This window comes from Pan troglodytes, chromosome 1 (genome assembly GCF_028858775.2).
Source record: "Pan troglodytes isolate AG18354 chromosome 1, NHGRI_mPanTro3-v2.0_pri, whole genome shotgun sequence".
NCBI lineage: Eukaryota > Metazoa > Chordata > Mammalia > Primates > Hominidae > Pan > Pan troglodytes.
The window spans coordinates 98,928,101-98,952,925 of record NC_072398.2 but is presented as its reverse complement, the minus strand read 5'-3'; the positions used below and the strand labels follow the sequence as shown (position 1 = coordinate 98,952,925).

Sequence of the window (24,825 nt, the reverse complement as noted above, 5' to 3'; positions counted from 1 at the left end):
CCGGCCGCAGCCCCACGGCCACCTCCCATCTAATCCCCACCCCCGGAAGGCCAATGGAGAATCAGCGCGGGCGGAGCTGCTCGACCTGCTGGGAGTTGTAGTCGCCTTCCGAGGCCTTGACTTCGTCCTGGGAGTGGCTCGAGCCGGTTAATGGGGGTGGGCCGGGAATGGACCAGTCGAGACACCAATTCCAGGGTTCGGTTGCGCTTCCGTCGCTGTTTCCTTTCGTCACTTTGTGGGGAAAAGTGGTAGCAATCATACCTCTTCTTGAAGGGCTGCAGAGGGGGTAGATCCTGTTTGAATCTAAGGGACAAATACAAAGAGAGCACAGGATGGGGCGCAGGGAGATAGGGACGGGTATTGTTCTTACTTGAATGAGAGGAAATGGGCTAGAGCTGCTGCCTAAGAGATGAAGATTACATTAAAAAGTAGGAGCTCTTCGGACAGACTAGTATAATAAACATGGAATACAGTATATCGCTAATGAAGCCCTCATCTGTAATGACAAGAGAATCGGAGAGAAGCAAAAGGAGCCTGGAAAGAAATGTTAGGAAGGCACTTTGAAAGAGTCCGGGAGTTTAAAAGCAATTAGAGCGATGGGGTTGAAGGAAAACGACACCCCCACCCCACCCCCGCCCTAAGTTCCTTTTATGTCATACTTCCTCTATTTATTTTCTGAAAAATGAACCTCAGTGGTGCGTTTTCCTGAGGCTGAGAGGGGTTGTATATTAGAGTGAATGAAAGTTAAAGTAGGCTGAGCGCGGTGGCTCACCCCTGTAATCCCAGCACTTTGGGAGTCCAGGAGTTTGAGACCAGCCTGGCCAACATGGCGAAACCCCATCTCTACTAAAAATGCAAAAATTAGCCAGGTGTGGTGGCGCGCGCCTGTAATCCCAGCTACCTGGGAGGCTGAGGGGCAAATATAGCTTGAACCCAAGAGGCAGAGGTGGCAGTGAGCTGAGATTGCGCTACTGCACTACAGCCTGGGCAACGGAGTGAGGTTCTGTCTCAAAAAAGAAAAAGAAAGTTAAAGTAGGAGAGGAGGGTATTGTAATCTCATTTGGATGGGGAGAGGTTAGTCCTTAGGGAAGATGTTAGCCAAAGGAATCTGAGGATGGAAAAGAGGAAAGAAATCTGGAATATTGTTTTTGAAAGCATAATCAAAGTACCAAAAAAAAAACCCCACAGAAATTGTTTAAAGATAACCAAACTTCCTTTCCTTCCTGGAAGTGATTTATTATTTAATCCATATGTGCACACTCACATACGTGTTTTACATGTCTTCCAGGAAATTCTGGAAAGGAGCTGAGGAATAGATTGTATAGATTTACATGGAGGCTGGTCACAGTGGCTCATGCCTGTAATCCCAGCACTTTCGGAGGCCAAGGCGGCTGGATCACTTGAGGTCAGGAGTTTGAGACTAGCCTGGCCAGTGTGGTAAAACCCCATCTCTACTAAAAATACAAAAAATTAGCCAGGCATGGTGGTGCGCACCTGTAGTCCCAGCTACTCAGGAGGCTGAGCCACGAGAATAGCTTGAATCTGAGAAGTGGAGGTTACAGTGAGCTGAGATCCCACCACTGCATTCCAACCTGGGCGACAGAGCAAGCCTCTGTCTCTGAAAAAAAAGAAAGAAAAGATTTACATGGAAAGTCACCAGGCAAATTATTCCCTAATGAGACTAAGAGGGTAGCTGGGCACAGTGGCTCACGCCTGTAATCCCAGCACTTTGGGAGGTCAAGGCAGGCAGATCACAAGGTCAGGAGATCGAGACCATCCTGGCTAACACGATGAAACCCTGTTTCTACTAAAAATACAAAAAATTAGCCGGGCGTGGTGGCGGGCGCCTGTAGTCCCAGCTACTCAGGAGGCTGAGGCAGGAGAATGGCGTGAACCCAGGAGGCGGAGCTTGCAGTGAGCCGAGATCGTGCCACTGCACTCCAGCCTGGGCAACAGAGTGAGACTCCGTCTCAAAAAAAAAAAAAAAAAATTAAGAGGGTAGCGTTATCATGACCTGTGTTCAAGACTCCAGTATGTCCTGCTTCTGAGCCCAGCAGGCAGAGTAAGGTGGATAGGAATGAGACAATTCTCATGTCTTTTTTTTTTTTTGAGATGGAGTCTCACTCTGTTGCCTAGACTGGAGTACAGTGGTGCTATCTCGGCTCACTGCAACCTCTGCCTCCCAGGTTCAAGTGATTCTCCTGCTTCAGCCTCCCTAGTAGCTGGGATTACTGGCGCCTGCCACCATGCCCAGCTAATTTTTGTATTTTTAGTAGAGACAAGGTTTCACCATGTTGGCCAGGCTGATCTCCTGACCTCAGGTGATCTGTCCACCTAAGCCTCCCAAAGTACTGGGATTACAGGCGTGAGCCACCGTGGCCAGCTTCATCTCTCCATTGAGCTGTTACCACAGCATCTTATGACCATTGACAGGAGGCTCTAAACCTATCTTGTTCATGGGTGTTTCCACAGACACTTGCATAGTGCCTGACTCATAGTAGATGTTGAGCAGATACTTATTAACTTCCCTTAAGAACAAAGCAAAACTGTCTTTTCTTATTCCCTTGCCTATAAGCTCTCAATTGCCTATCACACTAGGCCTAGCACACTGTGCCTAGCACGTATGTTGCTAAGGGTTTCTGAATTGAATGAACATGGGAAACATAAAAGCAGAGGAAAGGATAAAAACTCTACTCCTGTAGGACGGAATGAAGGGAACATACCAAGTGACTGAATGTGGGAGGGAAGGTGTGGCACCTGTAGCAGGGAAAGAGACTATCTGCTTTCTCCCTTCTTCCAACCTGCATCCTGGAAGTTGAGAAAGAGATGAGGTGAGGCCGGGCACGGTGGCTCATGCCTGTAATCCCAGTACTTTGGGAGGCCAAGACAGGTGGATCATCTGAGGTCAGGAGTTCGAGACCAGCCTGGGCCAACATGGTGAAACCCCGTCTCTACTAAAAATACAAAACTTAGCTGGGCATGGTGGCACGCGCCTGTAGTCCCAGCTACCAGGGAGGCTGAGGCAGGAGAATCACTGGAACCCGGGAGGCAGAGGTTGCAGTGAGCCGAGATCGCGCCACTGCACTCCAACCTGGGTGACAAAGCAAGATTCTGTCTCAAAAAAAAAACAAAGAGGTGAGGTGAGGTCAGTGTTACCAGAAAGGAAATAACTGACCATGGCTGAGAGACTTTTAGCTGAAGCCATGCAGCAGGTGCTTTAAGTCAGACAATGATGGGTAAATATTGTTCCTATTCTCTATAGCTCCAGACAGACAGAAGAAAGGGACTCTTTTCAGTCTAGAAAAATGCTCACCCCTTCCTCAGAACATTTCCACTGTGACGAAAAGAGACTGATGAAGCCTCAGAGAGAAAGGCAACTCTGGGTGGTGATGGTAAGTCAGAAACAGTGAGAGGGAGGGTGAACTTTTTATGAGGCCTTGGAGGAAGGAAGGAAAGCCGGGAGAGGGGAAACTTCTTGGTAGGCTTATTTTTTATTTTTTATTTTTATTTTGGTAGTGACAGTGGGAGTCCTGAATGGATCTAATCTAGGGCAGGGGGAGCTTAAGAAACATGTTTGCATCAAAACCTCCTTTTGCCTCTCAATCTGGGCAGCTCTGGCTGGGGACCGGCAGTAATTGGAGATCTAGTCAGTCAGCCAGTAGGCGGGGAGTCCTGCCCCCTGGGAGGAGAAGAGTTGCTGCAGCTCCTTCCCTGCTTTGGAGGAGGAGGGGAGGCGGGGTAAGTTTGGTGGGAAACTCTGTAATTTCCTTTTTTACTTTCACAGCAATAGTGCAGAATCCAGAATGGATGTCCTCTTTGTAGCCATCCTTGCTGTGCCACTTATCCTGGGTAAGTCCACTCCTCTCTCTGAGCTTTTGTGCCAGGTCTTCTACCATAAATGGGGTGGGAGAAAAAAAATGAGGAGTGGGTGAGAGGTACATTTCAATGGGGAGCGATAGAGTTTTCTCATCGTGCTGGGGTCCGGTGTTGAGGGCAGAATGGAGATCTGGAAGGCAGAGCCAGGAAAGGGGGAAAAAAGCAGAGTCCTGTCAAACAAGGAGGATGGAGCTCCAGACACAAGGAGGCCCTAGCAACACTGAGCTCAGTTCTCCATCACCACGGAAGTTGAACAAGATGACAGGGGCTAAAGTAAGGGTGAAGGAGGGATTATTGGAAGGTGTCACAGTCTGAAACTAGTAGTTAGGGTATCTCCTTTCCCAGAGAATTGGAGAAAAAAACCTGCTATTAGTAAAGACACAGAAGTGGGGTGACCTTTAGGGTAGTGGAAAACTGGCTGTCTTCAGGGACAGGGTCCCAAGAGTAGCTTGGCTCCTTCCCTCCTTTGTTCCCCAGTCTACCAGGTGTGTCTCATTGTTTCCTTTTCCTCTAGATTCTTGTGTCATTAGCTTGGAGTTGAAGGGAAAGCATTCAAGGAGCTCAGGGAAGTGTTTAGCAGGAGGCCTGGAGTTCTTGATCCAGTCATATCAAAGCCACATATTTTTAGTTCTGAAAGGGAAGAAAAACTAACGGAGATGGGTCATTTTAGTCCAGCTGACTCATTTTAAGAAAGCGGATGTTAAGTGGATTGTTCAGGGTTATTCTGTTAGCAGTGAAGGTGGAACTAAAGCTCAAATCCAAAGCCTAAGGGTGTATGTTAGTTATTTGTAAGAGATACTGATAAGAAAAGATGTCTCACAAATACAGTAAGATCTGGAGCATACTAAATAGAAGACTTGGCGTTTTTAAATTCCTGGTCTCTACTTTTCCTACCTTTTTTAGGTCTGGTTCTCCCTTTGGGTTTATAGTATGTGAAGGGGACTGTTTTCTGTTTTAGGAGTTCCTGGATTGAAAGGGCACGGAGTAACAGGCCTCATTACAGATATGGATCCCAGAAGACTGAGAGGGGTGTAGAGGTGCAAAGGCAAGAAAGGAGTATGACTATTGGAGGAGAGAGAGAGAGAGAAAAGAAAGAAAGAGCAAGAAAGCTGGGAGCGCTGAGGTCATCTCCAGGTGTCCTTTTGTTAGTAAGGTGTTCCAGATGTCCCTTGACCTCTAGTCCTTGTCCCCATAGGACAAGAATATGAGGATGAAGAAAGACTGGGAGAGGATGAATATTATCAGGTGGTCTATTATTATACAGTCACCCCCAGTTATGGTGAGTACATGAAAGGCTCTTGCCCTTAGCCAACTGGAGAGAGGCTTCAGGATATTTAGTTCTGAGACTTTGCTCTTCACTTTGAAGCAGAGCAATGGGGTCAGAGAAAAATCTGGCTATGAACAGAACCTATCAAGACTCATGATGGGGCCAGGAGTGGTGGCTCACACCTGTAATCCCAGCACTTTGGGAGGCTGAGGCGGGCGGATCACGAGGTCAGGAGATCGAGACCATCCTGGCTAACACAGTAAAACCCTGTCTCTACTAAAAATACAAAAAATTAGCCGGGCGTGGTGGCGGGTGCCTGCAGTCCCAGCTACTTGGGAGGCTGAGGCAGGAGAATGGCATGAACCCGGGAGGCGGAGGTTGCAGTGAGCTGAGATCGTGCCACTGCACTCCAGCCTGGGCGACAGAGCAAGACTCCATCTCAAAAAAAAAAAAAATGAAAAAAGATTTATGATGGGCTGGGCGCAGTGACTCATGCCTGTAATCCCAGCACTTTGGGAGGCTGAGGTGGGTGGATCACCTGAGGTCAGGAGTTTGAGACCAGCCTGGCCAACATGGTGAAACCCTGTCTCTACTAAAAATACAAAAATTAGCTGGGCATGGTGGCACCTGCCTGTAGTCCCAGTTATTCAGGAGGCTGAGGCAGGAGAATCGCTTGAACCTGGGAGGCAGAGGTTGTGGTGAACCGAGATCACACCACTGCACTCCAGCCTGGGCGACAGAATGAGACTCCGTCACAAAAAAAAAAAAAAAGACTCATGATGATGTTATTTTTCCAGATAGTGAATTTTAGATGGGAGGATTGCTTGAGCCCAGGAGTTCAAGACCACCCTGGACATCATAGCAAGACCTTGTCTCTATAGAAAAAAAAAAATTTTTTTTTTTGAGACCAAATCTCACGCTGTCACCCAGGCTAGAGTGCAGTGGCACAATCTCAGCTCACTGCAACCTCTGCCTCTCGGCTTCCAGCTATTCTCTTGCTTCAGCCTCCTAGGTTGCTGGGACTACAGGCGTGTGCTACCATGCCCGGCTAATTTTGTATCTTTAGTAGAGACGAGGTGTCACCATGTTGGCCACGCTGGTCTTGAACTCCTGATCTCGTGATCTGCCCACCTCAGCCTCCCAAAGTGCTGGGATTACAGGCTTGAGCCATCGTGCCCGGCCAAAATTTTTTTTTTTTTTAATTAGCTGGGCATGGTGGCACATGGCTGTAGTCCCAGCTACTCAGGAGGCTGAGGCAGGAGGATCACTTGAGCTCAGGAGCTGGAGGTGGCAGTGAGCTATGATTGAACCAACTGTACTCCAGCCTGTTAACAGAGTGAGACCCTGACTCTAAAAAAAGAAGAACTTGAAAATTTTTCAAATTTGTAAATTATTTTAGATACCTAGATTGAAAATATAAATGCATACGCATTCACAGTCATTTTTAACATTAGTTAAATAAAATTGGATTATACCAATAAATGTTACAACTTAAGTTAAACTATTCTGAGCAATTTCTTCCCTTTTCATTTCCAGATCTAGAGTTACGTTTTTCTTTAATTATTACTGATTTTCTTTCTCCTCTGCAGATGACTTTAGTGCAGATTTCACCATTGATTACTCCATATTTGAGTCAGAGGACAGGCTGGTGAGTGAACTCTACATCTAAAAGGGTTAGGATAAGTAACAATTAAAAAGAAACTGGCCGGGCGCAGTGGCTCATGCCTATAATCCCAGCACTTTGGGAGGCCAAGGCGGGTGGATCATTTGAGGTCAAGAGTTTGAGACCAGCCTGGCCAAAATGGTGAAACCCCGTCTCTACTAAAAATACAAAAACATTAGTTGGACATGGTAGCATATGCCTATAATCCCAGCTACTCAGAAGGCTGAGGTAGGAGAATCACTTGAATCCGGGAGATGGAGGACGCAGTGAGCCAAGATCGTTCCACTGCACTCCAGCCTGGGTGACAGATCCAGACTTCATCTCAAAAAAAAAAAAAAAAAAAAGAGAAAAGAAAAGAAAAGAAACTGGACAATGTTGAAATGTATCTGATTAACAAGAATAAAAATGAGTTTGATGAGGAGAAACTAAGTAGTAGGCCCAAAACAGATTTGTTAACCTATCTGGGGAGGAGAAAAAAGCCAGAACTTTATAAATTATCCTCAGTAAGTTTGCTAAGACACTGAGGAGGGGCATCAAGGGACTTTTGAATGAGATGGGCACAAATCTATGCAAGCATAGGGTAGGGGGGAATCCCTGAGCTTAAGTCTTTGGGCTGGGTGGAGGTGGTGAAGGGGAGAACTTTAAGTAGAGAATCTATGAAGATGTTGGATGGAAAAACTGATAACTCTGTGTTTCCCAAATCCTACTGAGGGTAGAACAGGTTGGATAAGGACATAACAGAAGCAGTAGAGACTACCATTAGTCTTGAAACAGCACGTGCAGACCATCCGAAGCCTGTGACTGTGAAACCAGTAACAACGGAACCTGTGAGTTGATTGGGGATTGGGGGCTGGGGGGAGACAGGACATCCCTAGTGACGTGGAATAAATAGAGGGCTGGAATACCAGGCTTTGGTGGATGGGAGAACCAAATAATTAGTACTTCATTGCAGGTATTCATCTCAACTTGGCCATGTTTCACTAAGATTTAATACTAACCCTGTACACAGAACACTGGGAAGATATGGTACAGTTAAATTTCAGTTCAGTAGTATTCAATAGGTATGTAATCTATGCCTAAGGCTGCTAAGGTAACTGATGCTGATAAAAAAGAAATCTATGTTACTGTCCTCAAGGAATTTATAAAATTCAAGTTTACGAAACACTTAGAACAAAATGAAAAGGTATGTTACAATGTTAAATTATATATAAATTTGAAAGCAGAAGATACTGACAGTGCTTTAGCCAGTGTAAGAAGAGAGATTAGTACAGGCTAGAGTTGTCTGAAAAGCTTTCAAGAGGCATTTGTGCTTGAGATACACCTTGAAGAATAGATGAGCTTTTGATTGGTGGGTAGTTATGGAAGGACAGAAGCAATTAGGAGGAAGAATAGTTATTCCAAGAGTGAAAGAGGCCAGGTATGGCGGCTTATGCCTGTAATCCCAGCACTTTGGGGAGGCCAAGGTGGTCGGATCACTTGAGGTCAGCAGTTCAAGGCTAGTTCAATGGCCAACATGGTGGAAACCCCATCTCTACTAAAAATACAAAAGTTAGCCAGGCGTGGTGGTGCGTGCCTGTAATCCCAGCTACTTGGGAAGCTGAGGCATGAGAATCACTTGAACCCGGGAGGCAAAGGTTGCAGTGAGCCGAGATCACGCCACTCTACTCCAGCCTGGGCGACAGAGTGAGACTCTATCTAAAAAAAAAAAAAAAGAGTGAAAGAGCTGCACAGGAGGGGGGAATAGAACAAGCATAATATGTTTAGCAAATAGGGTATGATTGAAGGAGAGGGTATATGGAAGGGAACAGTGGGAATTAAGAAAAATATAAAATTTACAAGGCTCCTAATACTTGCTTGGTAATTTCACATGTGGCAACATAGGGGCAAATTTCAGACAGTCTCAGGTGTCAGGCTGAAGTCTGGACTCATAATCAACAAGGAGCCTAGTAGGTTCTTCATTATGGTAAAAACACGATGAAAAGTGATATTTTAGAAAAACCGGCCAGGTGTGGTGGCTCACGACTGTAATCTCAGCACTTTGGGAGGCTGAAGTGAGCTGATCACCTGAAGTCGGGAGTTCGAGACCAGCCTGACCAACATGGAGAAACCCTGTCTATAGTAAAAATACAGAATTAGCTGGGTGTGGTGGCACATGCCTGTAATCCCAGCTACCTGGGAGGCTGAGGCAGGAGAATCGCTTGAACCTGGGAGGCGGAGGTTGCAGTGAGCCAAAATCGCGCTATTGCACTCCAGCCTGGGCAATGAGAGTGAAACTCCATCTCAAAAAAAGAAAAAAGAAAAACCACTCATCAGGTTGTATGCAGGATGTAAATAATTTAGTGGAAAGCACCTCATGGGATTTGCGTTGTTCCAGAAACAATCTGTACTCTGGCATTATGAACGGAGAGGAGAAAAATAAATATTATGAAGAAAATACCTTGCTTGAGTGATAATTTTATATGAAGTATAAATGAGGAGTGAGTTAAAATAACTCATGGGTTTTAAACATGGATGTCTGGGAAAATGGTTGACCAAAGTGGGAACTATGGGAGGCCAGAGTGGTTTAGGACAGAAGTTATTAATTTGGTAATGGCCAAGCTGAGTTTATGGTGACAGCCCTATGAGGGTGTCCTAAAGGTCACTGAACTAGATCAGGGCTAGAGTTCTAAGTGCAAAGTCACAGATATGAAAGTAAATGAGCTCAACAGAGCCAGTACACACAAGCTCAGAAGGCCAGTGACTGTGACTGTGCCTGTAGTGAGTGGGAGGAAGAGAAATTAATGAATGGAATGGAGAAGGATTTGACTGGAGAAGTAGGCAGATAGCCAAGTTTGTATTATAGAGTCTAGAAGAGAAAGTTTAATATAATCCATCAAAAGCTACCAAGAGGCCAAGGAGGAGGAGGTCACTTGTAACTCTCAAGAAAGTAGTTTTAATTGAGTGCTTGGAGAAAAGCTAGATTTTTGTGGAGTTAAAGAGTGAGTACATTATGAGGAAAGGGAGGTGAGTACAGACCAACCATCTAAAAAATCTGGTAATGAAAAAGAGAAGCAACGGCTGGAAAGGGGAATAGGACCAAAGAGCAGCCTGCATATAGTTGAGCACAGATGAAAGAAGCCAGTAAGAATGGAAGTGAAAGATTGACAATAAGGGCAGTTAATTCTTTTTGAAGTATACAGTAGGCTGGGCGCGGTGGCTCACGCCTGTAATCCCAGCACTTTGGGAGCTGAGGTGGGCGGATCACCTGAGGTCAGGAGTTTGAGACCAGCCTGGCCAACATGGCAAAACCCCGTCTCTACTAAAAATACAAAAATTAGCCAGGCATGGTGGCGGGTGCCTGTAATCCCAGCTACTTGGGAGGCAGGCAGGAGAATTGTTTGAACCCTGGAGGTGGAGGTTACAGCGAGCTGAGATTGCACCACTGCATTCCAGCCTGGTGGATATAAAAATAATAATAAATAAACAAACAAATAAATAAAATATAGACTCTCTTTAGATTGTAAATTCCTTGAGGACAGGAATCTTGTCTTATTCATATTTATGTCCCTCTCTATAGCACCTAGCACAGTGACTAGTATAGTATAATGCACATAATAGATAAAAAATAGAAACAATTGAATTGAATTGGCCTCCCTGGTATGGTCAGGGATAGCTGAAAGGCACAGAAGAAAGGACTCCTTACAGTGATGGGGAAGGATGGATCTTTCTCTAAGCCCAAAGGAAAGGAAGACAGAGGTTGTTGTAAAGAGGTGGCAGTCTTTCTGGAGGGGGACAGAGAAGTGGTAGGAGGAATGACACCAGCCTACTGTGTGGGGATGTCGGTATTTTAGCAGAGTCCAGATCTGAACGATGCCGTGTCCAGTTTGCGAAGTCCTATTCCCCTCCTCCTGTCGTGTGCCTTTGTTCAGGTGGGGATGTATTTCATGTAGAAGGTAAGAGTGCAGCCACTGGCTTTGGGGGAGTCTGTGAAATAATATTTTTTAACTTCCCACACTAAACCGAAGTAATTCTTACCAGTATCTCTAGTTAGTGTTTCCAGCCTGGTCAATTATCAGCCACTGAAGGAAGAGATTCAGGCTGATCCCTATAATCCCAGCACTTTGGGATGGTGACGTGGGAGGATCGCTTGAGCCCAGGAGTTCCAGACCAGGCTGAGCAACATAGTTTGAGTCCAGGCTGAGCAACAGACCTTGTCTCTACAAAAAAATTAAAAATAAATAAATAAGAACTCCTCTACAAGATGTTAAAAAAATTAAAAATAAAAATTAGTTGGGTGTGGTAGCACAGGCTTGCAGTCCCAGCTATTGGGGGGGATAGGGTGGAAGGATCCCTTAAGCCCAGGAATCGGAGGCTGCAGTGAGCCATGATCTGGCCACTGTACTGTTGCCACTGGGCAACACAGTGAGACTGTCTCAAAAAATAACAAGTAAAATGAAAGAAGAGGGATCACATTTAGAAAAATCTTCTTATTCAGTCTTAAGAAGTTTAGGAGATGCTGAGGCAGACTTTTGTGATGAGTCATTACTTTTTCTGAACTAAGAGGACTTCAGGATCTCCTAGAGCAGATAGATGATGGGGTTGGGGGAATACTTCTCCAAGCTTCCAAAATGTCTGAATAATCAAAGCTAGTTCCAGCCTGGCCACGTTTCAAGTCATGGCGAATGCCAGAGGGCAAAGTGGGTGGGTCTTACAACCTGGTAGAGTCAAGAGGCAAAGTTCAGAGGCAGAACGGATGGCGGTTCTCTGATGTATGGCAGGGCGGGGGGAGAGAAGGGAAGAGAAAGCCGTATTATAGGAAAAGAATTTTTAAATTGGGATGCTAAATAACCATTGATCATAGAGAGATTCAGCAGGAGGTGAAAGGACTGTGGAGGAGAGGGGTACACACACATCTTTCCCAGGAGCTATCACAGAGCAATCCCAGCTCAGAATATCTGGGGAGTTTCCATAGAGTGTGGGGGGCATGAAGGGGTTTCTCGGGTCTCCTGACTCCTTTTATTTTCTTTCTTTCTCTGCTTTTTTAGGTGGAAGAAGGCTGCTATGACTCTTTGGATGGGAGTCTGGCAAGAGGAAATTGGAAGATAAAATAAATAATAAGTGAAATAATCTGGTTACCATCTACTCCTTCATGAGTCTGTTCTAAAGTCACAACTAAAGAGAGCGCCAGGATTTAGAGGCAGCAAGCGTAGATTGGAAGGGGAGGTGGGTGACAATTGAATTAGAGGGCATTATGGACTGAATAAACCTGCAGTTTGGAGAAGACTGGAGAAGGGCACCCACAGACAACAGGTTCATTCGCAGTCCATATTGGTAATTCTCTTGTTTTATTTTATTAAGTATGGTGTTGAAACAGTGTGCTTGGGGAAACGAGGTTGAGGTTTTAGAATCTTTTTTTCTTTTTATAAGAATAAGCACATTGTTAAAACATAAGGTAAAATATCAAAAACTACTTAGAATAGACTTTAAATATTCACACCTACCCACCCCCACCCACACCTCTGTCCAACAATGTGCCTTTTGCAGTTGGTAATTATGGCAGGGACAAACTCACTTAAATTTTTTTTTAATTCGCTATCCTCGGGACCCTAATTAGAATTGGGCTGCCCCCTTGCGGTCTCTCCGACGTCCTATCTTCAACCAGCTCACAGTCCTTGGGCCCTGCTCTCCTCTCCATTGTACTCTCAAAATGCAAGGCGCAACGACAATAGTAACGTCCCAGTTACTTCTGAGACGCTCTAAACTCTGGACTTGCCTCCCTCCCCTCCTTCAAAGTCTTTCGAATCTTCTCCAGCGGACAAATGAAGGGACTGAAGCTGGACAAAACCATAACCTAGGAGATCAGGGACCTACCCCATTCTGTTCCTCGTGCTTGGAATCAGATAATTTAGGACGCCGGGCCCGAGAAGCCTGGACAAAAAAGTCAGGAAATACTGAGTTTCGTTTTGACCTCTAGCGTCGTGGCGGGCTGGCATCTGAGCTGGTAACGTGCGTGGTAGGTTATGTAAGAAAAGGGATGGAGGAGCCGCCCCAGCGGGAGCCAGAAAGGACGCGGTGTTCTCGGTTGCAATCCCCACCCTCCTCACCCAGCAGGGCAGGAGGCACCCAACTTGGAGGAGAAAGGGGTGGGGGAGGTGAAACAGAGACCGGAGAGTCACGAGGGCTGGGCCGCCGAGAGCAGGAGAATATACCGTGTCACACACCTCCATTCTCTCACACACGTTGCAGACACAAATCACTGACGGTTTCCACGTGCTGCGCTCGTGAGCGGAGGTGTTCAAAGAGGGGGCAGATGAGTTACTTCCCGAGACGGAACAGGGGGTCCCACGTCCGCCGCCTTCAGTAGCACAACCAATCTCTGAACACTCAAACCGCGCATCTCTGGCGCATCACCGTCCTATTTAAGGCCACGGGCTCCGCCCTTTTCCTCCCCTCCCTTCTTTTCCACTCTTTTTCCATCCTCCTCCTTTTCTCATCACCGGGTCCTCTCCAGCAGCCGCATGTAGGGGAGGAGCACGGAATGCTTCCCTTACAGCCAATCATCACCTGGCTGCCTCTCTACTGGCTGAGCCCCTTTGTACTGTAGCAAATGGGCTATGAACTTCAGTAACTAGAGTCACGTGTTACCGGCGACACAACCAATGAGGGCGCGAGATCTGTGTAAGCAGGGGGAGGCACGTGCCGGGCCGCACGTGTCTGGGAGGGGGGAAGGGGCGGGGCCCACTGAGAGAGGCGGAGGTGGGTAGATAGACCCGGAGAGAGGGCGAAGGAGCTGGAAACCGAGCCAGGGCTGAGCCGGCTGACAACAGGTAAGGAGATTCGGAGGACAAAGCGAGCTGTTAGGGAGTATTTAGGAGTGGATTTGGGGGCTGAATGCAGATCTTGGTATTGGGAGGGTTTGCATCACGTGGCAGGTGCGAGCCCAGAGAGACCGGCGCAGGGATCCTGATCTTGAAAGATTGGGAGAGGGCAGGAGGCCAGTCTCTATGGGGGCGGTTCCCGTAGGATCACCAGGTGGGTTCGTGTGCCCAGATTGACTGCTTGTGGGTGGCATGGCCTCAGGTGGAGAGGCTTGCTGCGGACTCAGGCTGGCGAATAGCCCTGGCGAACAACGGGCGGAGGGGAAGGTGTCTTTCAAGTCGGTATTTACTCTGAACTGAGGGAAGAAAAGAACGGAGGCCGCGTCAGACCGAGAGCTGCTCTGCGGCGGCCGGAGAGGGAATCCCAAGCTCTTAATGGGCGGGGGTGGGGGTAGAAATGTCTTTTTCTATCGTGTTTGAGACCGGTAATATTGGGGAGGGGGAGAACAAGTATTATCCCACGCAGTACACCCCAATCTCCCAGTCCATTTCCTAATCCTTAAACTCCGGTTTCAAACTCCCTCGCTTTGCTCTTCAGTTGCAGGTTCCGATCTTTGGGTACTCCAGGAGCTGTTCTATAGCCCCTGCTTCTGGACCTATGGATTCTCCATCTAGCGTTTCTTCCTATTCCTCCTACTCTCTCTCTTCGTCTTTTCCCACCTCCCCAGTGAACAGTGACTTTGGCTTCCCCTCTGATAGTGAGAGGGAGGACAAGGGGGCCCATGGGCCCAGGCCAGACACTGTTGGGCAGAGGGGAGGTTCACGGCCCAGCCCGGGTCCTATCCGCTGCAGGCATCGATCGAAGGTTTCCGGTAACCAGCATACACCATCTCATCCGGAACAGCGGGGTTCGGCTTCTCCTATGGCAGGATCTGGGGCGAAAAGATCAAGAGATGGTGAACTGGAGACCAGTCTAAACACCCAAGGTTGTACCACAGAGGGAGACCTGCTGTTTGCCCAGAAGGTAAGAGAAAGCAGGTGAGAGGAGATTCTCCTGGAGTGCCTTAGCACCCAGCTGGTTGATAAGGACCCTGTGAGGACAGTATTGACTCCCAGATTTGGAGGTGAAGGAAGAGCCACTGCTGGTGTGGGCAGTTTTTGGTCTTCTTACAGCCTTTGTCCTATTTTCCTACAGTGTAAAGAACTCCAAGGATTTATACCTCCTCTCACAGACCTCCTCAATGGGCTGAAGATGGGTCGTTTTGAGAGAGGTAATCTTATTGTTGCATTCATTTGGGCTAGTTTCATTTCTCTTTCTCTTTCCCTCTTTTGACGTGTATTTCTCTGAAGTCCTTGTTTGGGGCCTATATTACTCCTTTTTTGCTACTATGACTTTATTATTATTATTATTATTATTATTATTATTATTATTATTTTGAGACAGAGTTTTGCTCTTGTTGCCCTGGCTGGAGTGCAATGGCGCGATCTCGGCTCACTGCAACTTCCACCTCCTGGGTTCAAGCGATTCTCCTGCCTCAGCCTCCCCAGTCGCTGGGATTACAGGCGCCCACCACCACGCCCAGCTAATTTTTGTTATTTTTAGTAGAGATGGGGTTTCGCCATGTTGGCCAGGCTGGTCTCAAACTCCTGACCTCAGGTGATCCACCCACCTCAGCCTCCCAAAATGCTGGGATTACAGGCCTAAGCCACCTTGCCTGGCCCGACTTAATTTTTTTAGATCAATCAATTTTAACCCCCTTCTGTTCTTCCTTTACCTGACTACATGCTTGAATCTCAATCCTTAATCTCTCTCTGTCCCTGTCTCCAGGATTAAGCAGTTTTCAGCAGAGTGTGGCAATGGACAGGATCCAGCGTATTGTAGGTGTTTTGCAGAAGCCACAGATGGGGTAAGTCCCCCTGGTTCTTTGCTTGGGTCTTCATAAAAAGGAGATTTCTCCAATCCTGTTGCTGGTTTTTTAAAGCAACGTCATTTTCACAGGGAACGTTACCTAGGAACCTTGCTACAGGTAGAAGGGATGTTAAAGACTTGGTTTCCACAAATAGCTGCCCAGAAGTCATCATTGGGTGGTGGCAAGCATCAGCTGACCAAGGTAAGAACTTAAGAACACGAGGAAGAGGTGGGAAAATAGCCAAGAAAATGAAATGTGCATGCAGAAATGGCCCCTTTTGCCATTTTCTTTTGAGTCTTTTCTTCAAGTTTCTTTTCAGGGAAGGAAATTCCTAAACTTTCTGCATTGTCTTGATTCCTACATGTTTTGTTGTTGTTGTTGTTGTTGTTGTTGTTGTTGTTGTTTTGTTTGAATCACTGGGAGGAACTCCATGAAGTTTAATCCTATCCCTCATGCCACAGCTTATCTGCTTTCTGCATAGATACAAAAGGCTTTTTACCTGGCCAAATGATTCATGCGGGAATACACCTCAGCTTCTCTCTGCAAACTCTTTTTTCCCTACTGCCCCCAAACCCTTCCCTTCTTCTTTTCATTTCTGCCCACGTATCCTTGTGCCAAACCCTTTGACAGTTTTTGAGTCTACGCTGGGTTTCAAGGACTGGTCATAAGAGGTACCTCACTGGAAGTAGGGGAGGGGGGCACCAATAGCAGCAATGTTGATAGATTCTTAGACCTGGTATAGAAGTGACCTATTTTCAGCCGGGAGCGGTGGCTCACGCCTGTAATCCCAGCACTTTGGGAGGCCGAGGCGGGTGGATCATGAGGTCAGGAGTTCGAGACCAGCCTGGCCAAGATGGTGAAACCCCGTCTTTACTAAAAATACAAAAATCTGCCAGGCGTGGTGGCGCGCGCCTGTAGTCTCAGCTACTCGGGAGGCTGAGGCAGGAGAATTGCTCGAACCTGGGAGGCAGAGGTTGCGGTGAGCCGAGATCGTGCCATTGCACTCCAGCCTGGGAGACGAGCAAAACTCCAGCTAAAAAAAAAAAAAAAAAAGTGACCTATTTTCTGTCCTCAAATAATAGGGTATGTAGAGGGCATTCAAATGACGGAGAAGGAGAGTCTCCTGTAGATAATCACCAGTCCTAATTTTCAATCAGCCATGGTTATTATTGCTGTGACTAATCTATTAAAAAATAAGTAGGCCAGGCACAGTGGCTCACTGTAATCTTAGCACTTTGGGAGGCCAAAGCAGGAGGATTGCTTGAGCCCAGGAGTTTGAGACCAGCCTGGGCAACATGGTGAAGGCTGCTATCTACAAAAAATACAAAAAGTAGCTGGGCATGGTGGCGTGCACCTGTAGTCCCAGCTGAGGCTGGGTGGGAGGCTGAGGTGGGAGGATCTTTTGAGCTTGGGAGGTCGAGGCTGCAGTAAGCCTCGTTGACAGAGTGAGACCCTGTCTCAAATATAAAATTTTAAAAAAACAGTAGGAGGATCTTGCCTGAATATTAATTTACACTTCTTAAAGAACTCAAGATAGAATATTCGAATTTAAATACAGAATTTGGGAAGTGATGATTCCAATTAAAAATAGACTTCTTTTCAAAGAAATTCTAAAAGGGATTATTTTATAAATAGTGAGAACCTATGGAACTATTTGTTTTTTGTTCATCTCTGGATATCCAGTGTCTAATATAGTATGTGGTCCATAGTAGGCCATTTATTTGTTTAATAAATGAAAGTATAATTTAGTTACCAAAACTTTTACTTAATCATGGCCTGGCAAGATCATATCTGTTGCATAAAACGAGGTATGTTTGCATTGCAAACTGAGTTCCCAAGGAATGCAAAGGTTTAAGTAACCAGGTGGAGCTCATCTGAATGCTTTCTCCACATTTCTTTTTTTCTCATTTCTCCCCTCTGTAGCATTTTCCAAGCCACCACAGTGATTCAGCTGCTTCCTCTCCTGCATCTCCTATGGAAAAGATGGACCAGACACAGCTAGGACGTCTAGCTTTAAAACCAAAGCAGCCTTGGCACTTCACACAATGGCCAGCTATGAACCTCACCTGGATCCACACCACTCCAATTTGCAACCCCCCTCTCAGCTCCCCAGGTACTATCTCCTTTAGCCATGGTCCTTTAGGCACTGGAACCGGCATTGGCGTCATTCTTTTTCTCCAGCATGGAGTGCAACCCTTCACCCACTCTGCCCCAACCACCCCAGTCCCACCTACTACAGCATCTCCTGTCATCCCTGGTGAGCCTATGAAACTATCTGGAGAGGGTCCTCGGTGCTACAGTTTGCCAGTAACTCTGCCATCAGACTGGAGCTATACCCTATCCCCTCCCAGTCTACCCACCTTGGCCAGAAAGATGACCATAGGACACCGGGAGCAGCAGAGAAGCCATCCTCCAGTTGCTGCTGATGCTCATCTTCTCAACCTCTAGCCCAGGGCATACAGCTGTCCATTGTGACTTCTAATTTGTGTAAATATTTACGTATATATGTATTTTTACTATTAATGTGTGCATTTGTGTTGAGGGAAGATAAATCCTTTCTGATTAAAGAAATTTTTTTATACCTAAACAGTTTACTGATTGGGGGAAATTGAAAACTTTCTGCTTCCAAAACCAGTCCTTATCCTCTGAGCTGCAGAAAAGTAGAAAAGGGATGGGGATGTTTGTGAACATGAGCTCTACCAAGTTAGAGTCTGGATGACAATATAAGACTTATGGGAGAAGGGGACTGTGCTGCTGTTTTCCTGGGGAACATCTTTGAAACAGTTACAGAGTTCAGAGTTGGGTTTATGGGGTTTTTTTGTTGTTGTGTTTTGAGATGCAGTCTCGCTCTGTTTCCCAGGCTAGAGTGCAATGACACGATCTCAGCTCACTGCAACCTCCGCCTCCTGGGTTCAAGTGATTCTCAGGCCTCAGCCTCCTGAGTAGCTGAGGTCACAGCCCATGCCACCATGCCCAGCTAATTTTTATATTTTTGTAGATACGGGGTTTCACTACACGTTGGCCAGGCTGGTCTCAAACTCCTGACCTCAAGTGATCCACCTACCTCAGCCTCCCAAAGTGCTGGGATTACAAGCGTGAGCCACCACGTGCAGCCAGGTTTATGTTTTCATTCAGGCTCAGAGACTCTACCTTTCCCCTTGTTTTGACACCTTTGTAATCTTCCAGCTGGCCCAGACTTGCAGGTTCTTCTGCTCCGGGCTAGCTCTTTGCTTTGATGGGAGCTGTTGATGCCCGTGGTAAATGCATATGTAGGTTTCTGCTGCCAGAGGAAGAACACAAGAGCCAAAACAGCCACTGTGGTTGCCAGTTTTAAAGAGGAAAGGGCTCCTTAGAATTGTCAGACATGGGAACACCTCAAGACACTAGGCTTCATACTTACTCAAAAAGCTGCAGTTAGGTCAGGCGCAGTAGCTCATGCCTGTAATCCCAGCACTTTGGGAGGCTGAGGTGGGCAGATCACTTGTGATTAGGAGTTTGAGACAAGCCATGGCCAACATGGTAAAACCCTGTCTCTACTAAAAATATAAAAAAATGAACCGGACATGGTGGTGGGTGTCTGTAATCCAAGGTACTCGGGAGGCTGAGGCAGGAGAATCACTTGAACCTGGGAAGTGGAGGTTTACTGCCCTCCAGCCTGGGTGACAGAATGAGACTCTGTCTCAAAAAAAAAAAAAAAAATGCAGGTGCTAGATGTATGCTAGACTAAGGGAGGCAACTCAGAGTTAGAAGGAGGCAAAAATGAAGACCATGAATGGATCTATAACTGCCCTTCTTTGTATTTTATCCTCTTTCTGATTTGTCTCACTTTCCACCAAAACCATTTCCTCTCCCATCCTAATCCTGTGTAGGGCATCAGGCTTCTCTGACAACTTAGTCATTGCTTATTGGCTCTTTAGTGTGTTTCTCATAAGTAGTTACACATCTTTCCCCCATTTCTCAAGTCTTCTGTTCTCAGTGAATAATTGTCTCGCCTTATTTTCAGAGAGTATGACCTCCTTTTAAAGGCAAACCTATCCATTTGTGCTTCTGATTACCTTCACCTCTGGAACTTTTGCTGTGTCACATATCCCCTCTTTATCTTGTAACTTCAGTTTGTCCCAACAATAATTATTTGTCCAAGTATCACAAGTATGATCAGACCAGAGTGGTGGCAATGGAATAGTTTGATCACAAATATGATCAGATCCTTCCTCCTTGAAAACATCTCTTAAGGCTGATTGTCCTCTTATTTTCTCCATACTTCTTGACAATGTAGTCTATTTATACTCTTTCTGATTCCTTTCTGCCACTCAGTCCTTAACCCCTTGCAGCCTAGCTTCTGCTGCTTTCACCTTGTTGCACCTTCCGAGGTCACTAATGAGCCCACAGAACCAGTATTATAATCTAGCTTCCACCTAATCAACAGCTATACCCTTTACAAAGGCTACGTACATTATGCTGTCTGTATCATTTGACACTCAATGCTGCCTACTGAAACTCTCCGCCCTCAGATCCCATGACAGCACACTACCCTAATCCTCCTCTTACCTATCTGGCAGCAATGTCTAGGTCTCTTAAGGGCCCCACTTCAACCTACTCCAAAGTGTGGGTGTTCCCCTAGACTCAGGCCTTGGCCCTTTTCTCTGACTATATCCTTTCATGGCTTTAATTATTGCTTCAACTTAGAAGACTGCTACAGCTTTATCTCTAGTCCCAATCTTTCCCCTGGGATGGCATACTGTTTAAATTTCTGTTGGACAGTTTTATTTACATATTGCTGGTACTTAAACATTATTGAAACTTTCAGTGTTTTAGAGCCAACATAAGCCTCTTGGCCGGGCGCTGTGGCTCACGCCTGTAATCCCACACCAGAGGCAGGCAGATCCCTGGAGGTCAAGAGTTCAAGACCAGCCTGGCCAACATAGGGAAACCCCGTCTCTATTAAAAATACAAAAATTAGCTGGGCGTGGTGGTGCACACCTGTAGTCCCAGCTACTCAGGAGGCTGATGTACCAGAATTGCTTGAACACGGGAGGCGGAGGTTGCAGTGAGCTGAGATGCGCCACTGCACACCAGCCTGGATGACAGAGTAAGACTCCCTCTCAAAAAAAAAAAAAAAAAAAAATGCCTCTTGTATATCCAGTTCAACCCAACTCCTCATTTGATACATAAAGAAACTTAGGGCCAGGTGCAGTGGCTCACACCTATAATCCCAGCACTTTGGGAGGCCAAGGCAGGTGGACCACCTGAGGTCGGGAGTTCAAGACCAGCCTGACCAACATGGAGAAACCCCATCTGTACTAAAAATACAAAAAAAAAAAAAAAAAAAAATTAGCTGGGCGTGGTGGTGCATGCCTTTAATCCCAGCTACTCTGGAGGCTGAGGCAGGAGAATCCCTTGAACCTGGGAGGCGGAGGTTGCGGTGATCCGAGATTAAGCCATTGCACTCTGGCCTGGGCAACAAGAGTGAAACTCTGTCTCAAAAAAAAAAAAAAAAAAAAGAAAGAAAAGAAACGAAACTTAGGAGACTTATCTAGGACAACACAATGTGTGGACAGAACTCGGTTTCCAGTCTGATGTGTTTTCCAGTAATCACCAATCAAATTATTCTTTCCTGAAAACATGTCCTGCTACCACTTTTTTTTCTTTTTTTTTGAGACAGAGTCTCACATGTTACCCAGGCTGGAGTACAATGGTGCGATCCCGGCTCACTGCAACCTCCGCCTCCTAAATTCAAATGATTCTGCCTCAGCCTCCTGAGTAGCTGGGATTACAGGCACCCACTACCACATCCAGCTATTTTTTGTATTTTTAGTAGAGATGGGCTTTCACCATGTTGGCCAGGCTGGTCTTGAGCTCCTGACCTCATGATCCACCCACTTCGGCCTCCCAATCCCACGCCTGCTGGGATTACAGGCGTGAGCCACTGTGCCAGCCAGCTACCACTTTTTACAGTCCCCTCTTCTGTTAGTGCTACCTGTGGTATCACTAAGTACCATAGTTTTTTGTTTTGTTTTGTTTTTTCCTGGATAACTAGGCTTAAAATTTGGTGCCATCTGGTCACCAAATCCTTTTTATTCTTTATTTGGAATATCTCTTAAAATCCATTTCTTCCTATCCATTCCATTGCCACCAGTCTGGTCTAGACTTCACTGTACCAATAGTCTCTCTTCTAATCCCTTTTCGCTAATAACCAAGTTAATTTTCCTAGAACAGTGCTTTGCATATCATATCCTATTCAAATTCTTCAATGGCTCTCGAATGCTTTGAGAAGAAAGTCCAAAATCTTTAGTCACAGTCTCTATTTTTCCCTGTGCTCCCCTGCATGATCTCTCTGTTGCAGGTTTTTGTTTTGTTTTGTTTTGACTCCTGAACACTACACCTTTTTGCCCCTAAGCTCTTGTTCATGCTGCTCACCTTGCCAAACCTTTCCTGCTTCTGTTATCTAAACCCTGCCCTCTTTCAACGACTAACTGAAGTCCATCCTATCATTCTTTCTGTTAAACATGATCTATACACTCAGTGTTTGGCCGTTTACTCCATTAAATGGAATCATGTACATAAAATACCTAGTGCAGGGTTTGGGGCCTGGTGGGGTGGCTCACACTTGTAATCCTAGCACTTTGGGAGACCAGCCTGGGCAACATAGTGAAACTATTAAAAATACAAAAAATTAGTCTCTACTAAAAATACAAAAAATTAGCTAGGCGTAGTGGCATGTCCCTGTAATCCCAGCTACTCAGGAGGCTGAGGTGGAAGGATCACCTGAGCTCAGGAGGTCCAGGCTACAGTGAGCTATGATGGTGCTACTGCACTCTAGCCTGGGCAACAAGAGTGAGACTCTGTTTCAGAAGAACAAAAACAAAAACAAAAAACACCCACCTAGTACAGAGTTTAGTATATAGTAGGCTCTCAAAAATGTTACTCTCCAGCTGATCCAATGGTAGTGGTTAACAGAACTTATTAACATCAGTTCCTGTCTCCCTTCCTTTCTTTCAAAGTATCTTCATATTTTTTTTTCTCTCTTTTTTTTTTTTTTTTTTGGAGACAGAGTCTCGCTCTGTCACCCAGGCTGGAGTGCAGTGGCACCATCTCGGCTCACTGCAACCTCCACCTCCAGGGTTCAAGTGATTCTCTTGCCTCAGCCTCCCAAGTAGCTGAGACTACAGGCGAGTGCCGCCACGCCCAGCTGATTTTTTGTATTTTTAGTAGAGACAGGGTTTCACTGTGTTAGCCAGGATGGTCTCGATCTCCTGACCTCGTGATCCACCCGCCTCAGCCTCCCAAAGTGCTGGGATTACAGGCGTGAGCCACCGTGCCCGGCATATCTTCATATTTTATTCTATTTGATTCCCATGACAAATTTCATGAGATTGAACAGGGCAAAATTAGTCCCATTTTAGAGATGAGGAAATAGAGTGAGTCTGGCAAGGGCCAGATAGTAAATATTTTAGGCTTTGTAGGCTTTATGTCTCTATTGCAACTACCCAATTCGGCCATCGTAGCCCAAAGCAGCCATACATAACACACAGACAAATAAGCATGACTGTAGGTCAACAGCCTTATTTACAAAAACAGGTGGAGCAGGATTTGACCTGTAGACTGTAGTCTCCAGACCCCTGGTTTTAAATGACTTCTTCAAGGTCATAGGCCTGATGAGTATTAGAATTGGGATAGAATCCAGATCTCCCAACTTTGAAGCCAGTGCCTTTCACCACATTATGCTGTGGCATATTTTATTTATTATTTGTTTGTTTATTTATTTTTTGAAATGGAGTTTCACTCTTGTTGCCCAGGCTGGAGTGCAATGGTGCGATCTCGGCCCACTGCCACCTCCGCCTCCCAGGTTCATGTGATTCTCCTGCCTCAGCCTCCCAAGTAGCTGGGATTACAGGCATGTGGCACCACGCCTGGCTAATTTTGTATTTTTAGTAGAGACAGGGTTTCACCATGTTGGCCAGGCTGGTCTCAAACTCCTGACCTCAGGTGATCTACCCGCCTCAGCCTCCCAAAGTGCTGGGATTACAGGCGTGCGCCACCGCGCCTGGCCCTATTTATTTATTTATTCATTTTTAATTTTTTGAGACAGGGTCTCACTCTATTGCCCAGGCCAGGGTGCAGTGGTGTGATCAAAGCTCGCTGCAGCCTTGACCTTCCAGGCTCAGGTGATCCTCCCCCTCAGCCTCCCAAGTAGCTAGGACAACAGGCCATGCCACTACACCCGGCTAATTTCTATATTTTTTGTAAAGACGGAGTTTTGCTTTGTTGCCCAGGCTGGTCTCGAACTTCTGGGCTCAAGTGATCCGCCTGCCTTGGCCTCCGAAAGTGCTGGGATTACAGGTGTGAGCCACCGCGTCCAGCCCATATAATTTATTTTGCATTTATTATATACTACTTTGTTTTAGTATCTTTTATGTGGTCCTAGTGGTCCAGGAGGCACTAGAGTGGTATCAACAGTATCTGGCACAGAGTAGTCATTCAGTGAAAGTTTGTTGACAAGCATAATAATGTCCCAATCTAGTTCTATTTTGTTACTTTGGACCTGGCTTACTCTGAGGTGGGCTTAAGTGTTAGTGTAAGTTATTAGCATCAACTGATGATGCACACGTCTGTGTCTGTGTCAGTGTGTGTGTGTGCGTGAGCGTGCGCGCGCACTCTCTCTCTAAGGGAGGTACGTTTTCCTACAGCCATTAGATGTTAACTTACGTGAATAACCATAAATGGATATGTACAGGTAGCATACAAATAGGAGGACGGGTGTCTCCACAGCGAAGAAGAAATTTAAAAGGAGGTTTTTCAGTAGGTCTCACTAGCACGAAAAGGCATAGAAGCTGACATAATTTTTTATTCTAAACCCTGCAGGTGTTTCCCATATATCTTTATTGATTTCACTTTATGTAGTTAAATTAGTGGGAAGATGATATAGGAAACTCACAGTATGTTTATTTCTTTTCCTTAGCACTTAGGCAGATGACGTGTATGAATCAATCTATTTTTCGTCCGGAGAGCAGATCTCAAAGAGTCTGTCCTTTCCGAAGAGAAAACAGGAAGCATCCTCAGGAAGCGCCTACTTCTCTTGTTTTCCATCGAGAAAGAGAAATGGCTCAAATATTTATCAAGGATTTCACAGGATTAAGGGGTATGAAATTGGGCTGACCTTCTCAGAGGCCGAAGGACTTCGACTCCATGAGAGGGCGAGAAACGTGTTTCGGGGGAATTTAAGTCAATGAGTATTTTGCTTTGTCAGGTGTAGAGTCCAGGCCCGGGGAAGAGAGGCAGTCAACAGAGGCCAGAAAGGACGTTGCTATGGTT

General features: G+C 46.1%; 2 protein-coding genes across 14 annotated transcripts; both read left to right on the top strand.

Annotated features, from left to right (window-relative positions):
- Positions 1-116: 116 nt before the first annotated feature.
- Positions 117-11,912, top strand: C1H1orf54 (chromosome 1 C1orf54 homolog). Of its 8 annotated transcripts, none has more exons than XM_016926369.3 (8): positions 117-195; positions 3,263-3,392; positions 3,785-3,849; positions 5,072-5,155; positions 6,733-6,791; positions 7,523-7,633; positions 10,637-10,738; positions 11,831-11,912. In XM_016926369.3, exons 3-7 carry the CDS (start codon positions 3,804-3,806, stop codon positions 10,733-10,735), a joined length of 399 nt encoding a protein of 132 aa, XP_016781858.1. In that variant the 5' UTR covers positions 117-195; positions 3,263-3,392; positions 3,785-3,803; the 3' UTR covers positions 10,736-10,738; positions 11,831-11,912. The 8 variants fall into 8 exon arrangements, with proteins under 8 accessions (XP_016781858.1, XP_063670280.1, XP_054526465.1 ...); XM_063814210.1 differs by lacking the exon at positions 117-195 and adding an exon at positions 1,294-1,405; XM_054670490.2 differs by lacking the exons at positions 117-195; positions 5,072-5,155 and adding an exon at positions 1,391-1,405.
- A 103-nt stretch (positions 11,913-12,015) lies between these two features.
- Positions 12,016-24,806, top strand: CIART (circadian associated repressor of transcription). Of its 6 annotated transcripts, XM_054670426.2 has the most exons (7): positions 13,508-13,612; positions 14,202-14,627; positions 14,799-14,874; positions 15,432-15,510; positions 15,603-15,714; positions 17,437-17,626; positions 24,473-24,806. In XM_054670426.2, exons 2-7 carry the CDS (start codon positions 14,262-14,264, stop codon positions 24,667-24,669), a joined length of 1,020 nt encoding a protein of 339 aa, XP_054526401.1. In that variant the 5' UTR covers positions 13,508-13,612; positions 14,202-14,261; the 3' UTR covers positions 24,670-24,806. The 6 variants fall into 6 exon arrangements, with proteins under 6 accessions (XP_009428921.2, XP_009428937.2, XP_054526401.1 ...); XM_009430646.4 differs by lacking the exons at positions 13,508-13,612; positions 24,473-24,806 and adding an exon at positions 12,016-12,116 and having other exon boundaries at positions 17,437-18,100; XM_009430662.4 differs by lacking the exon at positions 24,473-24,806 and having other exon boundaries at positions 13,496-13,612; positions 14,456-14,627; positions 17,437-18,100.
- The last annotated feature ends 19 nt before the right edge of the window (positions 24,807-24,825 follow it).

What these genes read in the sequence shown, in the direction of transcription:
- C1H1orf54 (XM_016926369.3), top strand. Translation starts at nt 3,804, where the DNA reads ATGGATGTCCTCTTTGTAGCCATCCTTGCTGTGCCACTTATCCTGG. An exon ending in TACAGTCACCCCCAGTTATG is followed by an intron (nt 5,156 to 6,732) that starts GTGAGTACATGA and finishes TCTCCTCTGCAG; the next exon opens with ATGACTTTAGTGCAGATTTC. An exon ending in TTGAGTCAGAGGACAGGCTG is followed by an intron (nt 6,792 to 7,522) that starts GTGAGTGAACTC and finishes TACTGAGGGTAG; the next exon opens with AACAGGTTGGATAAGGACAT.
- CIART (XM_009430646.4), top strand. Translation starts at nt 14,262, where the DNA reads ATGGATTCTCCATCTAGCGTTTCTTCCTATTCCTCCTACTCTCTCTCT. An exon ending in ACCTGCTGTTTGCCCAGAAG is followed by an intron (nt 14,628 to 14,798) that starts GTAAGAGAAAGC and finishes ATTTTCCTACAG; the next exon opens with TGTAAAGAACTCCAAGGATT. An exon ending in GCAAGCATCAGCTGACCAAG is followed by an intron (nt 15,715 to 17,436) that starts GTAAGAACTTAA and finishes TCCCCTCTGTAG; the next exon opens with CATTTTCCAAGCCACCACAG.